Consider the following 9536-nt stretch of genomic DNA (forward strand, 5'->3'; position numbering starts at 1 on the left):
TTTTGGGTTTTTTAGAAATTTTTTTTTTTTTGATCTCTTACAAATGTTATCTATACATGATAGATCTTTGCACAAATTTAAGTTTATTAAATGCATACTCTATTCCATAAAATTTCTAGCATGTAATAATTATATTAAAAGATAATATATATATATTTTTTTAATTTTTTTAGAATTCTTCTTCCAATGATTCAATTTTGAACTGCTCTAATGTTAGCTCAAAATCAGAATCATTCATCTTTTTTATTTTTTATTTTTGGAAAAATTATATTCCATAGATGAAAGTGGACTACAAACATAGGTCAAAAGATGCCACAAAAAGACATCATAAAGCTAAAAATAACACAAAAGAGACATATTGGAAACCCAAAAACATAGAGAAAGAAAAAAGGCCCTGAAGGCATTCAGACTCAGAAAGGCCAACCAGTTGTCCAACTTGGGTCATCCATTGGAGGCAGAGAAAACACCAGCTCGAGCTTAATAAATGAGCTTGAGTTCAATAAGAAATAAACCAGCTAAACTTGATTAAATAAATATTTGATTCGACGCGACTCATTTACGTACACTCCTAACCCCACTAGCAGGAGAAGCCATCTTATAATGTTTAAGAGCAAGAAAGCGAACTATTTTTGTTTTGGACAAAGGTACCACTCAGTCCTTCTATTTCAATATAAGAAGTCAATTATATATTTTCCTAATTCTAGGCTTAAACCTAATGACACTTAAAACATGCCATTAGATAATCAAGATTGATGGCAACCCAAAGCTCTATTGAGCGTCTTATAAGGCTATCTTATACCCAAAGTTTGATTACAATAAAAACCATAATAAGATCAATCAAATAAAATACAAATACAACGGGTAACTGATTTCAATGAGCTCTGCTAGGGTTTCTAGCTTACGCCGTCTCCTTCGTCACTACGCTCTTCTCTGGGCTTCTCAGGGAAGTTTTCTGCCCTAATTTCTTTCGTTTTCATTGGTTTTCTGTATTTATGGAGGGTAAACGACTTCTGGATCCTAATTTTTTTACGGGAAACCCCTCTTCTCGGTTATTTTGTGAGGCTTTAGTGGGTTCCTCTCATTGTTCGAACTCTTCTTTCCCTGATCTTAAGATTTCATCTTTTCAGGGGTTGACATCACTTTGGATTTCGGATGAGGAGGTTCTAGCTCTTGCAGCTCCCTTCGAGTTTGTGCTAGTTGGTAAATTTCTGACTCATAGACCTTCACTTGAAGTGATTCACAATTTTTTTTTCAATCTCAAACTCAATGGTGTTTTCTCGATCACTGTTCTTAACCCTAAGCATGTTCTTATCAAGCTTGAGAATGATATGGCCGATTACTGCATTATTTTTTTTTTTCCATCGTTCCTATTTTGTGAACAACTATTTCAAGAAAATTTTCAAATGATCCCCTACCTTTGATGTTGATATTGAATCTCCTTCTATCCCAATTTGGATCTCTTTTCTTAGTCTGAGACCACACCTCTTTGCCTCGAGGATTCTACAGGGGCTCGGTTCCATGTTCGGTAGACCCCTTAAAATTGATCAGGCTACTTCCTTTGCGAGGCGGCCGTCGGTTGCTAGCGTGGTGGTGGAACTTGATGTAACCAAGGTGTATCCTGATAAGATTTGGGTTGGCTCCGAGGGCTTAGGCTATATACAATTGGTTGTTATAGACCCTTTTCCTTCTTACTGCTCCCACTGTAAATCTTTGGGTCACTCAAAGCTTGAATGCCCTCTTCTTCATCCCCCGTCTAATCGTGTGATTGTTTCTCATGTCACTATGGTGGCTCCTGCTAGTATGGTTAGTGATTTACTTGTTTCCTTGCCCCCTGTGGCTCTTGCGGTTTTGATAAATGATAATGTTGGTTTAGCCGATGCTATTTGTGCTCCTGTTATGTCTATGCCTTTTCGGGATGAAATAGTTTTTTTTTAGCCTGTGGGGGCAGTATTTGGATTAGGCTATTGGGGTATCCCCTGTTTTGGTCGACTTAGAAGTTGGTTTGGTTTGTCCCACCATGTCTAATGTTGGTGTTCTGGGCGGTCCTAATCCTGTTCTCTCCCCTGCTAGTTCTGGGGATTTGGTGGATTCTGGTGAGGTGGTGGGTGTTGTTTCTCCTACGTTTTTGTCTCCTCTGTCGAACTCTGGAGTTGTCTTGGCATCCTGTAAATGTGCAAGTGAAGCTGGTGGTGGTATTAACTCTATAATTCCTTTGTCTTGTGTGGGTACTGTGTCTGCCCCTTGTATTTTGGCTGAGGTTGTTTCACCTAGTGTGGTGTTTGTGCATTCTGGGTCATCAGTTCTTCCTGCTTTGCTAGCTGTTGAACGTTTTTCCTCACCCTCTGGTTCTAACCCTGTGATGCCTACTATTCCTGTGCTTGGACCTTTTGTTGATCTTCCTCTTAATTTAATTTCACCCGAGGCATTGGTTTCCCAAGTGAGTGTCAATTCGGGGGAGAGTGTGAGGTTGCAAATTGACTGGCTTCAATGTTCGTCTGATTCCTCTTCGGAGGCTAATGGAGATGAAGAACCTGTGGATGAATTTGCTGTGCAGCCTGACCGACCTAATGTGCTGGTTTTCTCTCATGGGAGGGGTAGACGTGGTAGGGGTCGGAGATGATTTTCGTTGGTCTCTCTCCTTTGGGTTGCTGCTTTAGTTGGTAGTCGTTATGAGTTATTTTTTAATTATGGTGGTTGCTGTTTTGCTGAAGCTTGGTTTAAATTTCGATGATGCGATTGTTGGTTTATGGGCAATAATGTGGCTAGGGCTCACTTATCTAAAGCCATGCCTCGTGGCAACCTTTGGTGGTGCGTTTCTTGCTCGTTTGGTCCTTGGCGTGTTTCTGTTCTCACTCCGATCCAAACTGGATGGCCCGCGCCTGGCTTCGGAGTAGTTGGAAGAAGCCTCTGCCAAATACTGAGCCTAATGGGTTGTAAACCCCCCTTGTTTTGATTTTTCTGTAGTTTTCTTTTCTCGTCCCTTCTTTAAATATATTGTAACACCACTTTTTTGTTGCAATATATTTTGGTTTAAAATAAAATAAAATACAAGTACATAAACATCAAATAAGATAAACTTTATAGAGTTAAAGAAAATTTTGGACATGATGATGAATATTATAGTTTTATTTGGGATAGCTTTCTTACTACTTTATAAAACAACTTTTTAATACAATTTTTTTAAAAATTGAACTAAAAGTTGCTTTATAAAGTTTTTATTTATAAATTTATTATTTATAAGAATTCTTTGTACTAAAAAATTAGTTTAGAAATATTAAAAAGTTGTCCCAAATGAAATCGATAAATAATTATTAAAACAATAATTACAAAATATTTGAGGGAAGCCATTTGTGAGGGGGGCTGCATCCTCCTAAGTCATAATTAATAAATTATATTTTACCTTATTCTCTCCTAACTCTTGCCATCATAATCCTGCATTAATAGAGCTAATATTTTAAGATCAAGCAGGTTTACGTGGAAAATAAAATAATAAAAAATAGAATTTATCATAAACCACGTGGTTCCAAAGTAGATCAAAAGCATGACTAATCTAGGAGGTTCTAGATAATGATGATTATGTGAAAAATTAAAAAAATGATCAGCATATCCAAATAAACAGTCAGATAATATGAAATTATTTTCATTACTGTTATATTAAAATTTAATATAAAGATTAAAATTTAAAGATATATTAATATTATTAATGTTGGTTTTTTATGATTGTTAGGAGAGTAGGTGTATTAGATCCAGCTTATATAAGAAAAAGTAAGGCAAACTTAAAAAAAAAACTTCAAAAGTATTAAAAATAATTTTTTTATTAGATAAAGGAAAGGTTGTAATTTGTAAAGCTGTTATGAAGAAAACAACTTTTTTGAAAGCAGCTTCCTAGCACAAAACATTAACTCTTAATAGAACATACTAGTGAAAATGGATATAGGTAATTAGGGGTGTCAATAATTGACACGACATGAAAACCCGACTCGGAAAATCCGGGTTGGACCCGACCCGATTTTAAAACGGGCCGGCTTCGGGTTGACCCTACGGGTTGCCGGGTCAACCCGCGAACCCGTTTAATTTAAATTTTCGAATCCCCCCCTGCCCGAATACCGCTTGATCGGCTGCCCCGCTGCCCTGACCCGCTGACCGAATACCGCGTGATTGATGCCCCACGTGACCTGGTGACCCGCTAACCCCCGAGTGACCGCTGCCCGCTGACCGAATACCGCGTGACCGGCTGCCCCGTGTCGCATCCCGCCGCTTAATTCGTGACCACTGACTGCCCCCGCGTCCCGTGACCGTGAGTCCGTGACAGCTGCCGCTGGACGCCTGACGCTGCTGCCGCGTTGAAGGCTCGCTGCCGCCGGACGTCACTGTCGCCGATGCCATGAAGCTACTCCCGGCCTTGCCGTGTCCGCAGGTCAGGTCGGGTCCGGTAAATCGATCCGTTTGTAAAAACGGGTCGGGTTCGGGTTGACCCGAATAGTGCCAGGTCATTTTTGAGTTCGACCCGAACCCGACTCGTGACCCGAAATTGACACACCTATAGGTAATCAATCCTATATAGTGGGATAAAGGCTTGTTGTAGTAATAGTACTTGTTCATTTATATATTAATATACATATAAATATATAATATATGAATCTATTTTATCTCACTACTAAAAATGTAGGATTTTCGTAGCATTCATTAGCAACAAATTAATTACAGTTTTGCCATAGACTGGATACTGCAACGGTCTTAAACCGCTTATTTGCGTCACTAAATCGGAATCAACCTAACTCATTCTATACGAGAAAATCGGAATAAGCCCTAGCTCATTCAATGCGTCTCCGCGCTCCCGCTCCCGACGACCTATCTCCTCCCCAACCACCTCCTTCGCAATCGTCGACATTTAGGTCAATTAAGACAAACTAACACATCGCATACGCAAGAAACGCAAGAATCAAACCCAATATCTCAATTGGTTGGCAGCCAAAGCTCCCAAACAACAGATAAAGATGAGCTACATAAAAAAAAATCAAATTTTGATTAATTATTATTTTTATTTAATTAATTTATTTTCTTATTCTCACACTTTCCCAACTGTCTGATAATATTCTCATACAATTTTTTATAATATGAATATTCAGGAACATACCAGCTGGATCTGTGTTTACATAAAGATAACAACAGTAGGTCACCTTCATTCCTTTACCTATATATTTTTTTCATAAACTAAAGCTTATCTGTTAATAACCAGGACAGTGGTAAGTCCCCTACCCTTCCTTTAGCTACCTCTGCAGTCAAATATAATGCCAGATAATTACCTAATTTTCATTCTAAAAGAAAAAATAAAATCATATAAAATTTTTTGGTATGCAATACATTTCATAGTATTTAATTTATATGATATTTCTTGAATTATAAAATACATCTATTTGAATTTTAAATGAAACTTGTTTAATATACTTTTTTAAATTAAAATATTATGATGAATTAATTTTGAGTAAATTTTTGTTCAAGATGTTTAAAAAAGGGCAGAATTAACCTCTTTTTTCAGGGTGGACAAAATATAATTGAGGAGTGTATAATCCCGTGGCTGAAATACAAAATGGTTTTTTTTTCTTAGAATTTTGAGCATATGCCAAATGCATTTATTGAGAGCGGGAAAATCATCCTAAGCTCTTCTTAGGTTTATTAAACATTTGTTTTTTTAGAGATTAAGGATCTGTTTGGAACAACTTTTTGGATGCTTTGCTTTTCAAATATCAACAATAATTTAGGTTTTATTTGAGACGGCTTCCTTGTTGCTTCTTAAAGCAACTTTCTAGTATAAATATTTTTAATTTTTATACTAAAAAGCTGCTTTAAGAAACAGTAAGAAAGTCATCCCAAACAAAGTCTTAGTCTTCAGTTGGGACAACTTTCTTACTGCTTTTAAAGCAGTTTTTTATTACCAGCATATAAATTAAAAGCAGTAAGAAAGCCGTCCCAAACGAAGCTTTAATTTGGCCACTACTTTTTCTCTACTTTATCGTTGTTATTTAGAAATTTTTATGATGAAAAGTTGTTTTCTAGGGCTACAATAAAGTTATTTTCTACACAACAACTTTACAACCACTGTCCCAAATATATCCTAATTTCTTCTTTTATTTGATGCAATTGTTTATTCTATGAGTAAAATTATAATTTTTGACTATAAATTTTATATCTATCAAAATTATTTTTCAAAAATAAAGAATATGATATATAAATTATACCGAATTAAGATTCAATATCTTTAGTTTTTTATATTATTATATTTTTGGTGCACGAAATCTGATTATATATTTAATAAATATTTTATTAGGAGATAATACGATTTAAAGATTAAAGACTTAAAGTAGTAAGTGAAGTGCAAGGACTTGGCAAATAGTCTCTGTAAATTATAATAAAGTTAGGTTTTGTTAGGTTGAAGCCTTATCATCAATTTACATCTGTTTAAAACTTGGATTTCTATAATATTTAATAATTAACATAAACAAAATATTAATTTGAATAATAAGCTCTCTTTAACCCTTTAATAAAAAAAAATAAAGTGAAGAAGAAAAAGAATATTGAATACATATAATTTTTTTTTAATTTCACTAACGAAGATTTATGTTCTTCAATGGCATTACTTAAAATATGATGTTTTCGCAGCATTTCATAGCGGCAGTTTATATATCATTGTGATAGAGAAGTATAGACAACAGTTTTACCTGCTACTAAAATCTCCTAAATACTCATAACTTTAGCAGCGGTTTTAATGCCTGTCAAAAACGATGCTAAAGCCTTCCTACTTCAACACTTATAAAACCTTTGCTAAAGTCTTTTTAACGAACGCAAATACAGCACAACAGTTTCTAAACCATTGCAAATAATCTAGCAGGTGTTTAAACCACTACAGTAGATCTTAAAAAATACTGCGAAAGTTTGATTTATTAGTAGCATGGGCATAAAAATCCCTATATAAATTCAATGAGCTCATTCACAGCGCATGTCATTTATGCAAGAGAAAATTAATGCCTTCACGTGAATTATGCATCAGATAATGCAGAATAATTAGGAATTAATACCGAATATAAAAATTTACTTAAATTATCTGAGTGGGATTTTTTTTTTTTCCTTAAATTTTCTCCTGACATTAAGAACAGAAGAATTAACTCTCTCAGAGCCTGAAAATACATAGACTTAAATGCTGAAAATCCAAAGAAAAAGTGACAGAGGGCAGAGGTAGGTATGTAGATTGACCCAACCCTAAATAAATACATATCAATGCCATTTTTCTACTGCTGGAGCTTTTTCATTAATGATCCCACAACTAAGTTCAGCTAAAACCATTTCAAATTATATATATATAAGGAAACCCTGACCTAGAATATTGTGTTGAAGGAATAGAAGAAAGGAACAAGACACTCCAAAAGGAGCAACGAACTAGGACACCATGAAGCTGCTCTTCTTTCTTGCTCTTCTTCAGCTTTCATGCTCTGGTTCTAACCAAGCTTGGGCTGCGAATGAATCGAACAAGACAGCTCCGACAGTCCCAGCAGTCATCGTCTTCGGCGACTCCATCGTCGACACCGGCAACAACAATGGCATGAGCACCGTCATCAAGAGCAACTTCCCACCATATGGGATAGATTTCCCCGGCCACTTCGCCACCGGCCGCTTCTGTAATGGCAAGATCCCCTCCGACTATATAGGTAATATTTAAAATTTTCAATCTGAAAGCTTGTAGCTTTACTGTTGTTCAAAATTAAATCTTTAACGGATAAATGTATCAGCTTCAATGTTGGGCGTCAAAGAATACTTGCCACCGTATCTTAGCGGGCTGATGCCGGCCGATCTTCTCACCGGAGTCACCTTCGCCTCCGGCGGCTCCGGCTTCGACCCTCTCACATCAAAACTAGTGGTATGATCGCTATCTCTCTTCATCAACATGATTTCAATAGTCAATCGATTAATTGTTATTTTATTATATTTTGGAACAGTCGGTGATATCAATGCCGGAGCAGCTGGATATGTTCAGGGAGTACAAGCAGAGGGTGAGGGCGATCGTCGGAGAAGAGAGGGCGGCGAAGATTCTCGCCGGAAGCATATATGTGGTGTGCGCAGGGAGTGATGATGTCGCCAACACTTACTATACTACACCTTTCAGGAGAAGGGAATACGATATGGCTTCCTATGCTAATTTTCTCCTTCATTCGGCTCTCAGCTTTGTTGAGGTAAATTTTTGTTTAGCTGTATATATTAATTGTTTCCATAATCAATAGCTTCTTTAAGATTTCTAAATTAATTTCTAATTGATTTATGCGTAAGTTAAAAAAAAATGTTATTATTTCGAAAAAAATTCATTTTTTTTTAAGTCTTACACAGTGGTTCTTCAGTCCAAATTATGGTCTGTGGGAAAATTTCATCGGTAATCAGAACTTTACCAGTAGAATAGTTAGCCAATCAGTATTATTTGATCGACAGATAAATCTGGATTTTCTATGGATTTAATAAATGAGTGGTTGCTTGGTTGACCAAGTAAAATACTACGATTTATTTTATTTTATTAGTAAAGTTTATCAGAGCATGTTAGTACAAAATGTACTACACACTTTATGGATAATTTATTATCATTCTTAGCAAAACCATAGAAGTGAGGACCCACAAAGATATTGTTTGATTTTCTAAATTTAGAAATTGTTTTGGGAGATTTAGGCCAATTAAGGTAGACTCACACACACATCTAGTATACAAGCTTCAATTCAGGATCTCTTAGTTTATAGCCTAAGCTTCCAATCAACAGACCAATTTGAGTCTTGTCTAAATTTAGAATTTAATGCAGCTCTTTTCGATCTAATCATTAGAAGCTTTGAAAATCAACTAAGAGGTTTTGAATTCGAGTCTTACGTATATGTATTTATGAATTTGACTCAATTGACATAAATGTCCTAAGAAAAAGAAATTAGTCTTATTTGAAATGTATAGTCAATTAAATGCAAAGTTTTTTAAACATTTAGAGTTTTGTTTTTTTGTGAAATAAATGCATTAGAATTATATGTTTGGTTGGATGTAAAGTATGATGTGTCTTATTCAATATTGCAATATAGTAAAAACATCATTCACTTTGTACTTTTTAACAGAGAAAACTTCAATTTTTATAGAATTTGAATATTTGATCACTTAAACTTCATCAAAACAAAATTAAAAAGTTACAATTATGGTGCATGATAATAGACATAAAAAATTCTAAAATTAAAAAATTTACTTGTACTTGAAGTAGATGAGAGGAAGGGAGATGGGAGGGTGGATGATGTTTGGAGTTGAGGTTTTGATGATGATCTAAGACATGAAAAAAGATAGAGTAGGGTATCCAATAGAGTTGAAAGAGGGCTAGGGTTTCAAAATCATTATATAGAGAACTCCTAGGATAGTCGGAAATGCGAACCCGGACCCGACCCGGCAGGTTGCCGGGTTGACCTGACCCGACCAGGGACGCGCGAGTGCGGGCGGCGCGGTCGCGTGGGATCGCGCGGTGCGGCGGAGTC

General features: G+C 35.9%; 1 protein-coding gene across 1 annotated transcript in view; it reads left to right on the top strand.

The window, feature by feature from the left end:
- Positions 1 to 7391: 7391 nt before the first annotated feature.
- LOC110112864 (GDSL esterase/lipase EXL3) overlaps positions 7392 to 9536 on the top strand; it is a 5591-nt gene continuing 3446 nt past the window's right edge. The window contains exons 1-3 of the mRNA XM_020845242.2: positions 7392 to 7703; positions 7785 to 7912; positions 7992 to 8225. Coding sequence (XP_020700901.1) covers positions 7445 to 7703; positions 7785 to 7912; positions 7992 to 8225 — 621 coding nt within the window. The 5' untranslated portion in view covers positions 7392 to 7444. The remainder of the gene's footprint in view (positions 7704 to 7784; positions 7913 to 7991; positions 8226 to 9536) is intronic.

This window comes from Dendrobium catenatum, unplaced genomic scaffold (genome assembly GCF_001605985.2).
Source record: "Dendrobium catenatum unplaced genomic scaffold, ASM160598v2 original_scaffold_27042, whole genome shotgun sequence".
NCBI lineage: Eukaryota > Viridiplantae > Streptophyta > Magnoliopsida > Asparagales > Orchidaceae > Dendrobium > Dendrobium catenatum.